This window comes from Cetorhinus maximus, chromosome 20, assembly GCF_964194155.1.
Source record: "Cetorhinus maximus chromosome 20, sCetMax3.hap1.1, whole genome shotgun sequence".
In the NCBI taxonomy this organism is placed as follows: domain Eukaryota; kingdom Metazoa; phylum Chordata; class Chondrichthyes; order Lamniformes; family Cetorhinidae; genus Cetorhinus; species Cetorhinus maximus.
In genome coordinates this window covers 87,623,045-87,642,419 of record NC_135898.1, presented here as the reverse complement: position 1 = coordinate 87,642,419, position 19,375 = coordinate 87,623,045, and the positions used below count along the sequence as shown (strand labels likewise).

At 43.4% G+C, this 19,375-nt stretch overlaps 1 protein-coding gene across 4 annotated transcripts in view; it reads left to right on the top strand.

The window, feature by feature from the left end:
• LOC144694552 (spondin-2-like) overlaps positions 1-19,375 on the top strand; it is a 125,629-nt gene that overhangs the window by 88,806 nt on the left and 17,448 nt on the right. The window contains exons 1-2 of one of the 4 annotated variants that reach the window (XM_078565115.1): positions 4,732-4,821; positions 13,015-13,229. In XM_078565115.1, the coding sequence (XP_078421241.1) occupies positions 13,080-13,229 (150 nt within the window). In that variant the 5' untranslated portion in view covers positions 4,732-4,821; positions 13,015-13,079. Of the gene's footprint in view, positions 1-4,731; positions 4,822-7,468; positions 7,531-13,014; positions 13,230-19,375 lie in introns of those variants that run through there. The other 3 variants (XM_078565117.1, XM_078565114.1, XM_078565116.1) reach the window with 3 other exon arrangements.

The following is a 19,375-nucleotide window of genomic DNA, read 5'->3' as shown; positions in this document are numbered from 1 at the left end:
CCCCACGAAAGAAGGGTAATTTTGACTTTGTGTGATGGCTTAAAATGGGTGTTATTGAAATAACCGCCAATTATACGCCCTGTCCAATGTCTCTTCCATTGGCTTTGATGATAAGGAAAATAAGATGTGATTTACAATGGACATCTAATTCCCATTTTACTCTGTCACCCCCAAGGTGGATTCTTCTGATCAGAATGTTACAGAGGTGAAAATTGGCAGTCCTAATGATGGCGCAAAAATGTGTTCGGAAACACACTTCGGGGTCAAATATGATGCCAAAGTTGTGAACAAAAGTTATTTGATGAGATAGATCAGACCTATGGCCCATTGCTGCATTCACATTTAGTTTGTGTAAAATCACCATTATGGGTTGAGATTTACTCTTTGGTCGCTTGGTAAATATGTGGTTTAATAACGAGAAAGAGAAAAAGGGACATTAAATCTGATCAGAAGTATCCACCTTGGGGATGACAGAGTAAAATGGGAATTAGATGTCCATTGTATATCACATCTTATTTTCCTTATCATTGAAGCCAATGGAAGAGACATTGGACAGGGCGTACAATTGGCGGTTATTTCAATAACACCCATTTTAAGCCATCACACAAAGTCAAAATTACCCTCCTTTCGTGGGGTCAAGTGGGACCAACAGCGATGCTCTGACAATGTCAATTCTTCAGTATTGCTCAAAAAAGAGACATTTTGTCAAAGCTTTTTATCTTGCACTCATCAGGACAATCACAAGAATACCAATGTCAAGGGAAGCATCGGCTTTATACTGTATGAGAACAGAGTGCTGATTGGTTGGCAAATGGACTCTGATTGGTAGAGGCGTTGCCATGGAGAATGCACCAGTTAATGGAGACTGACAGTTAACCGCCAAGCATTGTTTGAAATTTAAAGCAGGCAGCTCGACTCTGATTGGATTAAGGCATTGCTCTGAGGAATGAACCAGTGAATGGCTATCACTGGTGCATTCTCCATCGCAATGCCTCTACCAGAGTCCACTTGCCAATTAATCAGCACCAAAAGTTAACCAACCACAGAAAGTACGGATTTATCAAACCAATAGAGTGAATGGTGGACAACCACCCCAAAGAGAAAGAGAAAATAATTAAGGAGGAGTCATTTTAGCCATGGCTGATCCAGAAAACTGGGTATTTCAAGAAAATAATTAGTGCTCTAATGCATTGTCAGCATCATAATTAAACTCACATTTAATTTGGGTAAGAACTTACAAGCTATTGGTATGAATGACCAGTGATAGAAGCAGCTCACCATTGGCCTACTGCCTAGCAGACTGCCTAGTAGAAACCATAGAAAAATTACGGTGCAGAAAGAGGCCATTCAGCCCATCATGTGTGTGACAGCCAGAAAAAGATGAAAAGAAACTAGCTGCTCATTTTAATCCCACTTTCGAGCACCTGGTCCATAGCCTTGCAGGTTACAGCACTTCAGATGCAGATCCAGGTACCTTTTAAATGAGTTGAGCATTTCAGCCTCAACCATCAGTTTAAGCAGTGAATTCCAGATGTCCACCACCCTCTGGGTGATAAAGCTTTTCCTCATGTCCCCTCTAATCCTTCTACCAATCACCTTAAATCTATGCCCCCTGGTAATTGACCCCTCAGCTAGAGGAAACCAGTCTTTCCTGTCTATCCTATCTAGGCCCCTCATAATATTGTACACCTCAATTAGGTCACCCCTCAGCCTCCTCTGTTCTAAGGAAAACAACCCCAGCCTATCCAACCTTTCCTCATAGCTGCGATTTTCAAGCCCTGGCAGCATTCTAATAAATCTTCTCTGTTCTCTCTCCAGAGCAATTATGTCCTTCCTGTAATGTGGTGACCAGTACTGTACACAAAATTCCAGCTGTGGCCTAACCAGCATTTTATACAGTTCCATCATTACATCCCTGCTTTTGTATTCAATACCTCATCCAATAAAGGAAAGCATTCCATATGCTTTATAACTTATCCACCTGTCCTGCTACCTTCAGGGACCTGTGAACATGCACTCCAAGGTCTCTCACTTCCTCAACCCCTCTCAATATCCTCCCAGTTTATTGAGTATTCCCTTGCTTTGTTTGCCCTCCCCCAATGCATTACTTCACACTTTTCTGATTTGAATTTCATTTGCCACTTTTCATTCCATTCAATCAAACCATTGATATCATTCTGGACACAACAGCTATCCTCTTCACTATAACTACACGGCCAATTTTTATGTCATCTGCAAATTTCTCAATGATACCTCTCATATTTCTATCCAAATCATTAATATATACAACAAACAGCAAGGGCCCCAACACTAAGCCCTGTGGAACACCATTCGTAAAAATATCCATTGACCATTACCCTTTGTTTCCTGTCACTGAGCCAATTTTGGATCCAACTTGCCACCTTCCCCTGAATCCCATGGGATCTCACTTTCCTGACCACTCTGCCATGTGGGACCTTGTCAAATACCTTACTAAAATCCATGTAGACAACATCCACTGCACTACCCTCATCAATCCTCCTTCTTACTTCCTCAAAAAAGTAAGACACGGTCTTCTCCTAACAAAGCATGCTGACTGTCCCTGCTCAACAAGTTCACAGAAAGAACTGTGAACTTCTTTCACAGTTAGAAAGAACTGTGCCTGTCTCTTAGTACCAAGTGTAGTACTAAGTCAGACAGATCAGAACATAGGAATTTTAGGAGCAAGAGCAGGCCATTTAGCCCCTTGGGCCTGCTCCACCATTCAAATGGAACACATCTGATCTGCTCCTCAGCTTCATCTTTCACCTTTGCCCCACATCCCTTGATACTCTTACCCAACAAAAATCTCTCAATCTCAGTATTGGAAGCTCTAATTGCCCTGGCATCCACAGCCTTTTTGGGGCCGTGGGTTGTGAATTTTTACTACCCTCTGTGTAAAAAAAAAAGTGCTCCCTGATTTTGCTCCTGAATGGGTCTAATTCTAATTTTAAGATTGTGTCCCCTCATTCTTGGTTCCCCTGCCAGAGGAAACAGGTTCACCACTTTGACCCTATCAAATGACCTTAACATTTTAAACACTTTGATTAGATCCACCTCAAAAATCTATACTCAAAAATGTAAGGAGGAGCAATGCATGAGAACACGTGAATGCATCCTGCCCTCATAATTTAACCTGGTATCAGTCTATTGATTCTGCCCCGGTATATCCTTCCTGAGGTGTGGTGCCCAAGCTGAACCCAGTGTTGCAGATGGGAAACTTGATGGGAGCACATCTTGATGTGGTTTCTGGTCTGCCCTGAGTCAGCAGGGCTCTACCAAGAAGCACGTGGGTCATTATAATAGTCTTCAGGATTACTACCACTGGAAAGAGGTAGACAGAAATCAGGCACTTTGCACCCTTCTGGACTCAATATCGAGCTCAAAATCACTTAGATCATAACCACTGCTCCCATTTTATTTTTTTCCCAGCATGCTCTTCTGCTGCTGCTATTTACACCTTCTCTAGACGCATCTATCATTTCTTTATTTGTCCCATTACCATTCCCTTTTTCCTTGTACCATCACTTCTTTTGTCATTTAATCTCTCCTACCTTCTACCAAATCACAGGCCTTCTCTTTTGTTCTTTTATCCTATCCCCCAACTTTCCCTGCCTCTTGCTTGAAACCCGTCACATCTCTAATGTTTTCCAGTACAGACAAAAGGACCTCAACCCGAACTATTAACCATTTAAATCTCCACCGATGCAGCCTGACCCGCAGCACCTTCTGTTTTGAAATCGGACAGGACTGTCACTCTTGACATTTACTCAATAATGTCCAGAGGAAAGATGTGAAGTAGATTGGGGTTAGCTCCTGCTCCCTCCTTGGCCTGCCAACCTTAAGCTTTAGACGAGGATTTGGCCGGATGGGCAAGATGCCAAAGAACTGCTTAGCTCCTGTGGAATTCTACCTCATCAAGGACAATTTCCTCAATCCCACACTCCCGATGAGGAGCTGCACTCAAAGGGAACTCAGGTCAGGTCACAATATTGGGTGTTCTGATGTTATATCCCTACCCCTGATCTGTGCTCCCATCAAATTTCTCACTGGCAGCATGAGATTAGGTAAATTTAGCCTAAGAGGAGAAAATCTGGAAAAAAAATAACTACAGAGGAACCTTTCCCTGAGCCAAAGAAAAATTACAGCTGTCTCTAAACCAGATAAACTATTGTCAGTACATATATTACATATAGGGAAGGAATAACCAAAAAGTCAGCCTCCATTAGACGCGATGGGCTGTAAATTTGTCTTGGGTGATAGCAGGGAAATCAGTGATGGTGAATTGATGGTCCATTTGCATTCCGCCAAATTTTTATTCCCTTTCGCCTTAATCCCAATTCCATATCATTCCCAAAAAATCCAGGAGGACTGGCAATCCTACTTCTCACCAACTCCCCACCTCGAAATGGATAAGAAGTCAATGGAGGGAGTTAAAATATCCCCGGCCCAGCTTTTGCTACAGCAGGTGAGTTTTCGAACCGAAACCTGAGCCTTTGTTGGTCTATGTAGGCCGGGGCTCACTCAGCTGAAATGAACTGGAGTGGGACTAAAAAAAAAAAATGCAGGAATGGTTGTCTGGCCAGGTACTGTATTTGTTATTAAATGTGTGTGGTCTCCTAGGAGATTGTGCAATAGCTATGGGGGTGTGGGAGGAGTGGCTAAAAGAAGCAGCAAAAGCACTGACTTGGCAATCCTTGACAGCGGGGCCTAGTCTGACTGTGAACCTAAGCAGACTTGACTGAGCAGGCAGTTCCTGAGGTGAGGCTGCGTCCAAGCTGGTGAATCAAAGCGCAATATCAGGTATTCAGGTATGTGATACAAGTGCCAGTTCTGGCGAAAGGTCATCGACCGGAAACGTTAACCCTTGTTTCTCACTTTCTGCCTCCACAGAAGCTGCCCGACCTGACCAGCGTTTTCTGTTTTTACTTCCGATTTCCAGCATTTTGCTTATGCACTTTATCTTGTTTGTTTTAACAGGGAGTGTGAAAGTGATAATTGTATCCCATTCAGTTAGAGGAAGCAGTCCTTTTAAATGGTTCTGTTGTGGAACGCGATTTAAGAAAGATGTTTACAAGCTCAAACGCTGCCGGTGAATCCACAAATATTGACACAAACGCATATTGTGGAGCTTCAGAGAATAGAAGGGGAGAAGGGGACATTACTGTTTCAAAACAAAAACAGAATTACCTGGAAAAACTCAGCAGGTCTGGCAGCATCGGCGGAGAAGAAAAGAGTTGACGTTTCGAGTCCACATGACCCTTCAACAGAGTTCTGTTGAAGGGTCATGAGGACTCGAAACGTCAACTCTCTTCTTCTCCGCCGATGCTGCCAGACCTGCTGAGTTTTTCCAGGTAATTCTGTTTTTGTTTTGGATTTCCAGCATCCGCAGTAGTTTTTTTGTTTTTATTACTGTTTCAATACTGAAATGCAACAACCAGTAGTTTAGCGTTTTTACTGAAATATATAGTGAAACGAAACACAAAAAAAAAACTGAAATATTTTCAAGGTCCAAGTAAAGGATTAGTGCTCACTTATTGTAACTGTGTAGTAAATCTGTGGCAAGTTTCGTGCTGACTCACTGCACAATTTTTGTAACATTGTTAGACACCCTCAGTCAGTAGGACCTGGAAGAACCTCCTCCAGTTGCCTGGAACATCACACGCCTTGATAAAGACGTCTTGCTAAATGCCTGATTGCTTGAGATATTTGCGTGAACAAGAGAAAAGGAAAAACTGCCAATCACACTGTAATTTAGCTCTTCAAATGACATATTCAACTAACACACACACTACTCAACATTTAAGTGTACACTGTAATTTAATACCATTTTGATTGTACCGTAAATACTTGCATATAAGGTGAGTCATTTACATAACGTATAAGAAACAGGACCTGGAATAGGCCATTTGACCTTCGAGCCTGTTCTGCCACTCAATAAGATCATGGCTGATCTTCTACCACAACTCCACCTTTTCCCGCTATCCCCAAATTCCTTAATTCCCTTAGTATCCGAAAATTTATCTTTCTCAGTCTTGAATATACTCAACGGCTGAACATTCACAGCCCTCTGGGGTAGAGGATTCCAAAGGTTCACAACCCTCTGAGTAAAGAAATTTCTCCTCCTCTCAGTTTAAATGGTCGGCCCCTTATTCTGAGATTGTGGCCCCTAGTTCTAGATTCCCCAGCCAGGGGAATGAAGGAAAGAAGAAAGGACTTGCATTTATATATCACGTTTCATTTCTTTAGGATGTCCCGAGTGCACAGCAAGATCCCAAAAACAAGTGAGATAAATAGCCAGTTAATCTGATTGTAATAATGTATTCAGGGGATGATTGCTGAGCAGGACAGTTGGAAACCTTCCTGCTCTTTGAGTGCCATGAGGTATTTCTTGTACAGACGGACAGGACCACAGTTCGAATTCTCATCCAAAAAGGTGGCACCTCTGACAAGGCAGAACTCCCTCTGTACTGCAAGGAAATGTCAGTACTGGAAACTTGAAACTCTTTCGAGTTATCAACAGTCACAGATTGCAACTCTTTCGAGTACAATCACAGTTCTTGGTTTTCCGGGAGTGGGACATGAACCCACAACCCTCTGATTCAAAGGCGAGGGTGCTATGAACTGAGCTGTAACCTTCCAAATGGAAAGCTAGAGTGCTACCAGCTGAACCCAAGTAGACAGTAATTATCCTATGATTTGGGCAACAGAATTGGGGGGAGTCATTTTACATGGGGTGTGTACAAATTGGTTGCTGTGTTTATCTACATTACAACAGTGACCACATTTCAAAAACGCTGGCTTGGAGGGGACCTTGCAGGTGGTGGTGTTTCCCATGCATCTGCTGCCCTTGACCTCCTAGGTGGTAGAGGTTGTGGGTTTGGAAGAACACCACCACTTGCAAGTTACCCTCCAAGCACTCTATTTGTAAAACGCGTTGGGATGTCCTGAGGTAGTTAGAAGTTGTTGGCTGTGGCTGAATGGGTAGCACTCTAGCCTCCAACTCAGAAGAATGTGAAAGGATGTTTCCTCTTGTGGGAGAATCTCAAACTCGGGGTCACTGTTTCAAAATAAGGGGTCGCCCAATTAGGAGAGAGATGAGGAAAAATGTTTTCTCGCAGAGGGTTGTGAGGCTTTGGGGGGTGGTGGGTGGGGGGGTTGGTGGGGGGGGATGTTGTGAGACTTTGGAATTCTCTTTGTAAGATTGTGGATTCAAGTCCCACTCCAGCAGAGAGGGGATTGCTTTTGCCTAAGACATTAAACCAAGGCTCTGTCTGCCCTCATACATTCTGTGGCACTATGTGAAGAATAGGAGGGAGTGTTCCCCAGTGTCCTAATCAATATTTATCTCTCAACCAAAATCAATTAAGCAGATTACCTGGTTATTACCTTACTTCTGTACGTAGCACCTTGCCATGTACAGATTGGCTGCTACATTTTCTAATTACAACAGTGACGAAGCTTCAAAAAAAGATACTTCATTGAGTGCAAAGAGTTTTGGGACATTCTGAGGTAGGGTAAGCTGCTATATCAATGCAAGTCTTCCTTTCTGCATAAATACTTTATTTTAAGTACTGAACTTTGGCTCGAATCAGTGGGGTAAGAAACACAGTAAGGGGGGTACTCTTTATTTTCTAATCAGTGGCAGACTTGGAATACCAGATATTCCACCATTAATGTGCCCCATCAAAGTCACACAATGCCCTTTCAAAAGAAAACTAGCCATGCAGAATATTCACTAAGGTGATAATTTTAGGACTGACCGCTTTGCCACTTTTTGTTTTCATTTTACAGTCTGTGCCCATGCAGTACACCACCCTCGAAGAGTGAAATTGTAAACCTTTACTGTCTCTGCATCGATTATAACATTCTTGTACTGGCCTGCCTAGTGAGGCTGTAATTATAATGCATACATGCTGATATTATGCCATTTAAGGAGCTAACTTGTTCTCCTGGTCCTCTGCATGAATCCCTCCTTTCATAAAGCTTTTGAAGAGTTCTTTAAATTATATTTCTGTAATCTCTTCGCTTATTTTTTTGGTTAAAAAATAAAATCTATAACTGTGTACACACACACACAAGATAATGATGTGTAACCTTGCAGGAATCAACTATGGCTCATTGTTTGATGATGATCACATTAACTGCAGTGAGGTCAGAATAACTTCCCTTTAGCTAAATCAAAAATTGAGGCCCTGGTAGAATTTAACTTTACTCTCAATTTTCTACTGATCGCTCCTAAAGGTATTGACTTCTGCAGGTCCCTGCAAAAGTCCCTTTTGTTACCTCACCTAAGTTGCCAACCATCATCTGCAAGCCTGGCCTAGTGAGAGCTGGCAGCTATTTGACTGGAGGAGCCATCACAGTGATGCCTTATCCTGTTCTCATTTGACCTCTAGCAGTTGACTGAGATGTAAATTGTGCTACCATGATCTGTAGAACATTCTGTCCATCTGTTTCGTGCAATGGAATTGGTGTGTGGGAACCATGTGACCCCTATATTGGAACTCTCTTCGATTGCAGGACCCTCTTATAATTGGTCACTGCTATTAATGTGGCAGCCTCACCTCCACCCCCTCGATCCCAAAAAAGGGCATTTGTATTCAGCTGGCTCTGTCACAAAGATTAAAGAGGCTGGAATCTCTGCATTTCATCTTACTCAAAGAGGAAGGACAGGACAGAGAGGTTCAGCAAAATCCTGAATTTTGGAGTATATGATTTAATAAAAAATAAAAGTGAAAAAGGCCATGAAGAATGGATGCATTTTTTGTTTTCTTGTCCAGGTCGACATTCCAAGTGCAGTACTGAAGAAGTGCTGCACTGTCGGAGATGCCATTTTTCGGAGAGTCGTTAAACAAAGGCCCCCATCTGCCAATTTTGAAGGAAGTCAGGGGAGCTCTCCCTGGTGTCCTTGCTGATACTTATCCCGCAAACAGCATCACTGAAACAGATGATCTGGTCATTTATCACATTGCTGTTTGTGGGAGCTTGCTTTGCACAAATTGGCTGCCGCACTTTGCTACATTCCAACAGGGACTACACTTCCAAAGTACTTCATTAGCTGTCAAGCACTTTGGGACATGCTGAGGTCTTGCAACGTGAATATAACTGCAAATTCAAAACTGTGCTTTGTGGATCTTGCTTAGCTTAGTTGTCTAGAGTGTGGTGCAGAATGGCACCAGTGGTGTGGGTTCAATGCTGGTACTGGCTGTGGTAGTTCATGGATGGCTACCTCCTTACCTTGCCCCGTGCTTGATGTGGAGTGCTGCTCCTCGAGCTATATAACTAGCTGTCTCTCTCTAGTAGAGAGAGATGCCTATGGCCCCTTGTGATCTATTACCTTACCTAAGCTTTGGGATCTTTAATCTCCACCTGACGAGGCCCTGGTTTAATATCTCACCTGAAACTGAAAGAATGAAAAGTCAACCAGGCTTCCTGTTCCTGATAACTACGATTGAAGACTTTTTCCTTCCTCCAGCCTAAGTGAGGCCAATTGTATCGGTCCACTCTGGCGCTGGTTGAGACTCTCGAACTCAATCCAAACTATGACCTACTGATCTAGAGGTCACGCCGCAAGACGCATTCACCTACTAAGCTCATTGAAGAGCTTTGAATCTCTCCTCTTGCTGCAAAATGCAATTGTTAGGCAAGGTAAAGGATTCGATGGCCAAATAATTCCTAAGTTCGCATGTGAAGAGTGGGCATTTAGAGGAAGTTTGAGGAGAGGAGCTATCAGGAGTAGTATCTTGAACTAGGGAGTGGGAACAAAGGCTGACTTAAAGTGACGGTTTCACACACCCCTTTTATTGCTGAAATAAATTCCATAATGCCATCATTCCATAATGTTTTTCAGCAACTCACGAATAAACATTTAATACAGTGCTCTCCTTTGTTGAAGAATTATCTGGAAGCCCGATATAAAACTAATCTTTTTGTTTGGAACTAAACCGTGACCGAGAGAGATACATCGTATCAACTGTTACAATGCTGACTTCCAACAAGATGCAATATTTAAGAGAATCTAGAATTAAGGACTCTACAATGCAGTTAATAATCACGTTTAGATTACACCAGCATTTGCACAAATATTACAACTTGTTACAAAACAAGATGGTCTGCCCAGGCCTTGATTCAAAATAAAACGATGTTTTAAAAGGTACATTTTCTGAACACAGAGAATCCTTATCAGACATATCTTGTTGAAACTTGATAGAAAAGAAACAGAACGGTTGAATAAGAATTATATAAGATGACGAGGCTGAAAGGATCCATGAGACTAAAGATCCTGTTGTGTCACACACCCTCCGATGCTATCACATGTCTCACCACTGATTTATGTAATGGTCCCTTTCCATCAACATTTTCATCCAAATTACGTTAGCTTTGCTCCACCCAGGTAAAAGATTAAAGAAGTAACTTGCATTCAGATATCACCTTGCATAACCTCAGGACATCCCAAAGCGCCTGACAAGCAACGAACTACTTTTTGAAGTGTTGTCACCATCGTAACATAGAAAATGCAGCAGCCAATTTGTGCACGGAAAGCTCCCACAAAAATCAATGAAATAATTGGCCAGGTAATCTATTTTTCAGTGGGGTTTGTTGAGGGATAAATATTGGCCCAGGCTCCAGGAAGAACTCCCTGCGCTTCTTCAGAATGATGCCATGGGATTTTTTGCACTCACATGAGAGAGCACAGGGTCTCGGTTGGACGTCTCTGAAAGACAGCGCCCCTGATAGTACAGCACTCGATCAGTACTTCACTGGAATGTCAGCCTAGATTTTGTGTCCTCTGGAATAGGACTTGATCCATGACCCTCAACCGAAACTAATCTAGAAAATGTTGCTTGGCCTCCCAGAGTCCCCAGTGAGCCCGATAACATTATCGCTGGTTACTGACCCTCCTGCCAGCAGAATCAGTTTCTCTTTATTTACTCTACCAAAAGCTCTCATAGTTTTAAACACCTCTATTAAATCTCCCCTTAAACTTCTACTCTATGTGGAGAACAATCCCAGCTTCTGTAATTCCCTCCACAAAACTGAGTCCTCTCATCCCTAGTACCATTCTAGTAAATATCCACTGTACCCCCTCTCCAAGGCCTTGACATCTTTCCCAAAGTGTGCTGCCCAGATTGGGACACAATACTCCAGCTGAGGCCTAAACAAAGTCCCTCATTCTCGAGACAGTTTCTGACCTGCACCTTTCAAAGTGCATGAGATGGATGGCAGGAGAGGATCTATTTTGCAAGAGATTGATTTTAGTAAATATTAACCCGAATAGAGAATTCCAGCGCGAGGAGGTCAAAGGGTTTGTTTATTCAGAAATCTGTAGAGTGCAGGCTCCATCTCACCATGTAGAATTCACTCTGAATTCATCTCTAGCTTCCAAACTCGCGTATTATGAATCCTCTTTTTCTCGTCTGGCCCTTCCTCGTCTCCCAGGACATCACCGTCAATGCAATCCACTGCCAAGCCAGGAAGCCGGCAAGCTACTCCCTCAGCTTCCTGGCAGAGTGGAGCAGTCTTTCCTTTCCAAAGCAATATCCGACACACAGACCTCCAGCCCAGTGGTCTATCCTTTTTGGTAAGTCACGACATTTGGTTGCAATTGTGATCTAGGCGTCTCACATTCTTCTTGAAAAAAACCTTATTGCAGCAAACAAGTGGGTTGGATCAACCCAGCCGATAACTGGTAAATGAAAAAAAATTTTAAAAAAAGAACCATTTTCTCTCTGAATCCATTGGCATAGATATTCCATGTTGCTGCCAACCGTTTCTCAGGTGCAAAGTAAGTGCCTGAGCTTCACAATAGCGGGTGGGGTGAGCCACCTCATTACAATATGGCTGCCCACCATCTTCGTTAAGACCCAGGACCCTGGTCTGCAATAGGTGTTTAGCTGTTTGCCTGTCACTCAAGCCTACTGAGGCCCCTTTGCAAATTTGGGAGTCCCCGAAAGCACATTGTGGTGGCTGCATCCAGGAAAATATGACCCCCATTCTACAGGGATCAGCTTAGAGAATGAGAGTTCAAATCCCAGCAATGTAGTTTGTGAATTTGAATTCAGCTGAAATAAAAAATCCGGCACCAATAAAAGTGACCATGAAGCTGTTGGATTGTTATAAAAATCCCAATGGTTCACTAATGTTCTTTCAGGAAGCAAACATAGTGCCCTGAGCTATATGCGACTCCAGTCCCACATCAACATGCTTGAACTCTTACTGCCCTCTGAAGTGAAGCAAGCCACTCAATTGAATGAAACCACTATTAGTATCTCAAGAAGGAGGCTTGCTACCACCATCTTCTCATGGGCAATTAAGGATGGACAATAAAATGCTGGCCTTGCCAGCGATGCTCACTTTCTGAGAAGGACTTAAAAAGAACATTGTATTTAAAAAGCACCCAGCAAAATGATACAAACTCCATTGAACTGCATCATGGCAAAACATATCATGATTCCACAAAGTTATGTCACCTTTAGTTTAATAACTGCAGACGTAAATTCTTCTTAGTTTCCACCATAATGTTGCCAAGGCCTGAGTGTGTGTCCTGTGATGCGCTCAATCTACAGCAGTATGAAAGTCAAATAACTCAATCAATCCATTTACACATTTGCAAACTGTATCGTGACACTTTATTTGAACAAAAATTGGAAATTGTGCTGCAAAAAGTATTTCGGTCATCCTTTATTCTGAATTGTTGCTAAATCATCCAATCAAATAAAGGAATTAGTTGTACGAGTGGGATTCAGAAAGAATTACATCTCCATATGGGATTGAGACAGATACTGCTCTCAGGATCAGATTATACCAAGAAATGCTGGCTAATTGTTTTGGTTACATATCCACACTGAATCTCAATGCAGTTTGTGTCAAGGGGGAAAATACCATTCCCACCAAATAACCATGATGAGAACAATGAGAGGCCATTTGAACATATGTAAACTTAATCCAAAAATTGTACCATGTCTCTTCATTCTTGGCCCTTTGCCCTCACAGGTTGTGTCCACAACTATGACTTCACTCTGTGGGCTGAAGGGGCCATAGCCTCTTCTGGTATTAAGATGTTTGTGGAGGATGGAAAACCTGAAACCCTATTAAAAGAGGTGAATGCTACACTGGACGCCGTGCAGAGCTGTTTTCACACTAACCCCATCATGGCAGGAGAAGGGAATTCTAACACAGTATTTACCGTTACTCCTACACACCCTCTTGTAAGTAAAAAGAACAAAATATTTATTTAACTCAACATGTGTTTTATAACTCTCCAGGGTAATGATGTATATTTTATCCACTCTCCACTTTCGGACATCCCTCCGGCAGTCCTTAAGGTAGTGTCGCTTGCTGGTGTATGGGTGCAGCACCATTACCAGTATCTGGTGGCTCTCTCTCATCCACGAGGTTTGAATGCATTTAGCATCGTGGATGGCAATTGAGAACCCCCACAACCCAAGCCAATAGTGTCCCTCTTGCACATGCAGACAAACACGCACACACACGCTTTCCAGCAAAGTTTCGCTGGATGTCAATCTAATGACCATTACCTTGTCACTGCTTGCAGAACCTTGCTGTCACGTCTCCCACATTACAATGGTGACTACATTTCAAAAGCACTTTATTAACCATAAAGGGCTTTGGGACATCCTGAGGTCATGAAAGGCATTATAGAAATGCAAATCTTTCTTCTCCTCCTTTCAATCGGGACCAGCAACACTTTCTTAACTCAGGAACATTGAGGCCAATTGTTGCAGCACATGCAGAAACCCATCACTGTGTTTGAGAACCAATCAAACTACTGAGATTTTAACTAAGTATAATTTGTGTTTGTTTGCTATGGAGGCACATCCCCTACCTGGACCAATACACTTCACTTACCTAAACCCAGAAAACATGGGCACAGGTTGGCAAGAGTCAAAGTTTGGACTCATCCAAAACCTTGCTGCCCTGTCCTAACTCGCACCAAACCCCATTCACCCATCACCTCAGTGACCAATACTTGCTCCTGGTCTGACAAAGCTTTGATTTTAAAATTCTCATGCTTGTTTTCAAATCCCTTTATGGTCTTGCTTCTTCCATTTTCTGTAATCTCCTCTGGCCCTCGTATCTGCGTGAGTCTAATTCTGGCCTCTTGTTCATCCCCAGTTTTCATTGTTGCACCACTGGCAATTGTGGGAGAGAATAATTTCTTGTTGCTTGTTTTTGACCTTGATAACCTGACCTCTCCCCCAAGGGTATTTACAGGAAGCTGCCATTCTGAAGAAACTTCCCTCTGCAAACAACCTCGGAATGACCTTAGGATATCCTTATTTAGACCACTTTCCTACAGGAATTACCCAAACCAAGGGCCAACACAGAGCAGGCAAGATTAAACTAGATTTGCATCTCAGCATCTAAACATCACAATTATCCTCCAGGCTCCAAACTGCCAACCAATGATGCCATGGGAGATCAGTTACATCAATAAAGCTTTAGTAGCAAATAGTAGAGGGTGGCTGGGCAGGTTAGAAAGTGGTTAATAAAGTATATGGGATCTTAGGCTTTACAAATACTGAAGAGGCATGGAGTACAAAAGCAAGAAAGTTATGGTGAACCTTTATAAAACACTAGTTTGGCCTCAGGTGGAGTTAGTGTCCAAATTTGGGCACCACATTTGAAGAAGAATATGAATGCTTTAGAGAGGATGCAGAAAGAGATTCATGAGAATGATTTCAGGGCTCAGGACATCAGTTAAGTGGATAGATTGGAGAAGCTGAGGTTATTCTCCTTAAAGAAGAGGAACCCGAGAGGAGATTTGATAAAGTTGTTCAAAACCATGACAGGTCTAGATAGAGAGAAATTATTCCTGTTGGTGGAAGAGTTGAGAACAAGAGGTGACCTATTTAAGGTGATTGGCAAAAGAACCAATGATGACATGAGAAGGAACTTTTTTTTTTAACGCAGCAAGTGGTTAGGGTCTAGAATGCACTGCTTTATAGTGTGGTGGAGGAAGGGAGTTTTTAAAAGCAAATTGGATAAACAACTGAAAAGAAAAAAAATTGCAGGGCTGTGGGGAAAAGGATGGGAGTGGGACTAGCTGAGCTGTTCTTGCAGAGAGCCGCCAGGGACATGACAGGCCGAACAGCCTCCTTTATGTGCTCTGACCATTCTTTGGTGTAGATATTCGGTCTCTGGATTGTCAAGAGACTGGAAGCGCAACCCAAGTTGCACATCAGGACCCAGCGGAAGTCCTGATGCGTTGACCTCCCAGGGAATTACTGGGAAGTTTGAACCTACAATGGGCAATTTCCCTGCTCCCCAGGGCCCTCCGCAATTTCGAACAGTTCCTTCTAACGTACTTACTTTAATAGTTAAGCAGGGAATGTCAGTCAGAAAAATCTTAGTCTAACTCCCGGGTAACTACAGAGCAGGCGAGATTGGTAACCCCCAATCACTCACACTGACTTCCCTCGATTTCCCAAGCCCCCGACTATCCCCATGAACCCCCAATCCCTGACCAACATCTGACTACCCACATGACCCCTGACTACCCCGACCTGACTAGCTTCCACAGACCGACTACCCTACGACCCCCAGCCCGACCCGACTAGCCCTCCGAACCACACTGACCCTCGACCACCTGATTACCCTTCCCGACTAGAGCCGACCATCCCCCACCACCCGACGAACTCCCGACCAGTCCCAACACCTGACTGCCCTCCCAACCCGGCCCCTCCTGACCCAGACCACCTACCACCCGCTCACTTCCCTCACCCACCCGACCTATTCACCCATTCACTAACATACACACTGGGCATTTAAACATACCATACAGCAGAGAGTGCTGTGGAAAGTGGATGTGTCCAGTTTTCCCCCACTGACTCTATTCCCGAGTGGGAGTTTTCTGATGTACTGTACACTCTGCATTTCTGAAGAGGTCAGGCTTGGAAGGCCCGTCCAGAAATGTGGAGCCGAATCGGGACACCGAAAAGTACGGTCAGAGCGACAATCCGACGGTGATTGCTGCTTCGCAGAAGATCAAGGCATATGATTCTATAGTTATTAAAATGCTTTCATGGGATGTGGGCATCGCTGGCTAGGCCAGCATTTATTGCCCATCCCAATTGCCCTTGAGAAGGTGGTGGCAAGTCACCTCCTTGAACTGCTGCAGTCCACATGGAGTAGTTACACCCACAGTGCTGTTAGGAAGGGAGTACCAGGATTTTGACCCAGTGACTGTGAAAGAACAGCAATATATTTCCAAGTCAGGATGGTAAATGGCTTGGAGGGGAACTTCCAGGTGGTGGTGTTCCCATGTGTCTGCTGCCCTTGTCCTTCCAGGTGGTAGAGGTTGCAGGTTTGGAAGGTGCTGTCAAAGGAGCCTTGATGAGTTACTGCAGTGCATCTTGTAGGTGGTACACACTGCTGCCACGGTGAGGGAGTGAATGTTTATGCTGGTGGATGGGGTGCTGATCAAGCTGCTTTGTCCTGGATGGTGTTAAACTTCTTGGGTGCTGTGGGAGCTGCACTCATCCAGACCAGCGGAGAGTATTCCAACACACTCCTGACTTATGCCTTGTGGACAGGCTTTGGGGAGTCAAGAGATGAGTTTCTCGCCTCAGAATTCCCAGCCTCTGGCCTGCTCTTGTAGCCACAGTATTTATATGGCTGGTCCATAAGTTTCTGGTCAATGGTAACCTCCAGGATGTTGATAGTGGAGGATTCAGGAGTTCTCTCTTGCCAGAGGTGGTCATTGCCTGGAACGTACATCGCAAATGTCGCTTGTCACTTCCCATCCCAAGCCTGAATGTTGTCCTGGTCTTGCTGCACATGGACACGCACTGCTTCAGTAACTGAGGATTTGCAAATGGTACTGAACATTAAACCTTCCTTAACAGCATAAAAGTGTTTTAATTTGTAGATAATGACAGAATCCAATCATCTTAGACTGCCATTTTGAGTAGGGCAGGAGCTGTAATTTTAGTGCCTGTGGCATGAGTGTCAGCCATGTTGAGTGTGGCACTGGCTGTTTTAGGCTTTCTACAAATAAGGAGATAAAATAGCAGGATGAACAAACAATGATTTTTTTTTGTTGTTGGCATGTTTGAAATGTGAGAAAAATGTGACAATTTAGCAAAAGTTGAAAGACAGTGAGCTACATAGAAACACTGTGAGCTCCATAGAAACACTGTGAGCTCCATAGAAACACTGTGCCTGCATTTTCTCACGAGTCTGCTACGGAGTTAAGAAGGGTATTTATGGGATGAATGACCTGGTTCAAAGGTTATGGTTTTATCATATGATTGAGGTGAGGTCACATAACTCCCAAGTACTTACCACAAACATCATCTGATAAGGAGCTTCAGCTGTGGTCTTGTTCTTATCCTCAATATTTTTCTGCTCCTCAAGGTGAGGTAAGTCAGTGTTCTGAAGCAAAACACTTGCCACATTTTGCAGCTAGGATCACTACCAAGCACATTTTTTTGTCCCATATTTGATACAGTCTGTTTTTGACCAGTGTTTGACGTGCAAATAAAGGCAAATTTTGTCAGGCCTCATGCCATTAGGTGGGCCCAAATGCAGTCAGATGCTTGCTGGGAAGTTGCAGGAAGTATGTAAGGCCCAACTCCTGGCCTGGCTGAATTTACTTGTTAATGCATTCATCCAAATTTCTTAGTAGTCATGGTTACTACCTGTAAGACAAAAAAAAATCAGAGAAACTCCATATAGTTCCCTGCCACTGTCACCTCTCTCAGTTATCATTTACAACCATCTACATCAGGCAAACTGCGCTAACCATTTCCCATCGGTATAAAGCACCACTTAAACTGAATAAAATGTGTTGCTATTTCATGCAGTTCAGTGCTTACTGGCTTACTTTGAATAAGCCAATTGAAAGTTTTTTTTTACATCTGCACCCAATTAACATCTCACTTTAGAAAAAATAGCCCAGGAGAGGCTATTAAAGTCTCCAGAACACAAAATAGGACAGAGTGTTTGGAAAGGGCTAGGAATCTAACTTCAAGCTCATCAGATAAAGGGAGGACAATGAGAAGGGGGACGGGAAATACAGGACTGAAGGTGTTGTATCTGAATGCATGCAGTATACGAAATAAGGTAAATGAGCTTGTGGCGCAGATTGAAATTGGCAGGTATGATGCGGTGGGCATCGCGGAGACATGGCTGCAAGGGGATCAGGACTGGGAGTTAAATATCCAAGGATATACATCCTATCGAAAAGATAGGCAGGTTGGCAGAGGGGGTGGGGTTGCTTTGTTAGTAAGAAATGAAATTAAATCGATAGCAAGAAACGAAGTAGGGTCAGATGATGTAGAATCTGTGTGGATAGAGTTGAGGAACCGCAAAGGTAAAAAAACCATAATGGGAGGTAAGTACAGGCCTCCGAACAGTAGTCAGGATGTGGGGCACAAGATACGCCAGGAGATAGAAAAGGCGTGTAAGAAAGGCAAGGTTACAGTGATCATGGGGGATTTCAATATGCAGGTAGACTGGGAATATCAGGTTGGTAGTGGATCCCAAGAAAAGGAATTTGTGGAATGTCTACGAGATGGCTTTTTGGAGCAGCTTGTGGTGGAGCCCACTAGGGAACAGGCAATTCTTGATTTAGTGATGTGTAATGAGGCAGATTTGATAAGGGAGCTTAAGGTGAAGGAACCCTTAGGAGGAAGTGACCATAGTATGATAGAATTTATCCTGCAATTTGAGGGGAAAAAGCTGGTATCAGATGTAACGGTATTACAGTTGAATAATGGCAACTACAGAGGCATGAGGGAGGAGCTGGCCAGAATTGACTGGGAGATGAGCCTAGCAGGAAAGACAGTGGAACAGCAATGGCAGGAGTTTCTGGGAGTAATTTGGGAGACACAGCAAAAATTCATCCCTAGGAAGAAGAAGCATACTAAAGGGAGGACGAAGCAACCATGGTTGACAAGGGAAGTCAGGGACAGCATTAAAGCTAAAGAGAAAGCATACAATGCGGCGAAGAGCAGTGGGAAACCAGGGGATTGGGAAGCCTACAAAGACCAACAGAGGACAACTAAAAAAATAAGGAGGGAGAATATGAGGATAAACTAGCCAGTAATATAAAAGAAGATTGCAAGAGTTTTTTTTAGATATATAAAGGGTAAGAGAGAGGCAAAAGTGGACATTGGGACACTGGAAAATGACGCTGGAGAAGTAGTAGTGGGGAGCAAAGAAATGGCGGAGGAACTGAATAGGTACTTTGCGTCAGTCTTCACGGAGGAAGACACGAGTAACATCTCCAAAGTTCGAGAGAGTCAGGGGGCAGAGGTGAGTATAGTGGCTATTACCAAGGAGAAGGTGCTAGGAAAACTGAAAGGTCTGAAGGTGGATAAATCACCTG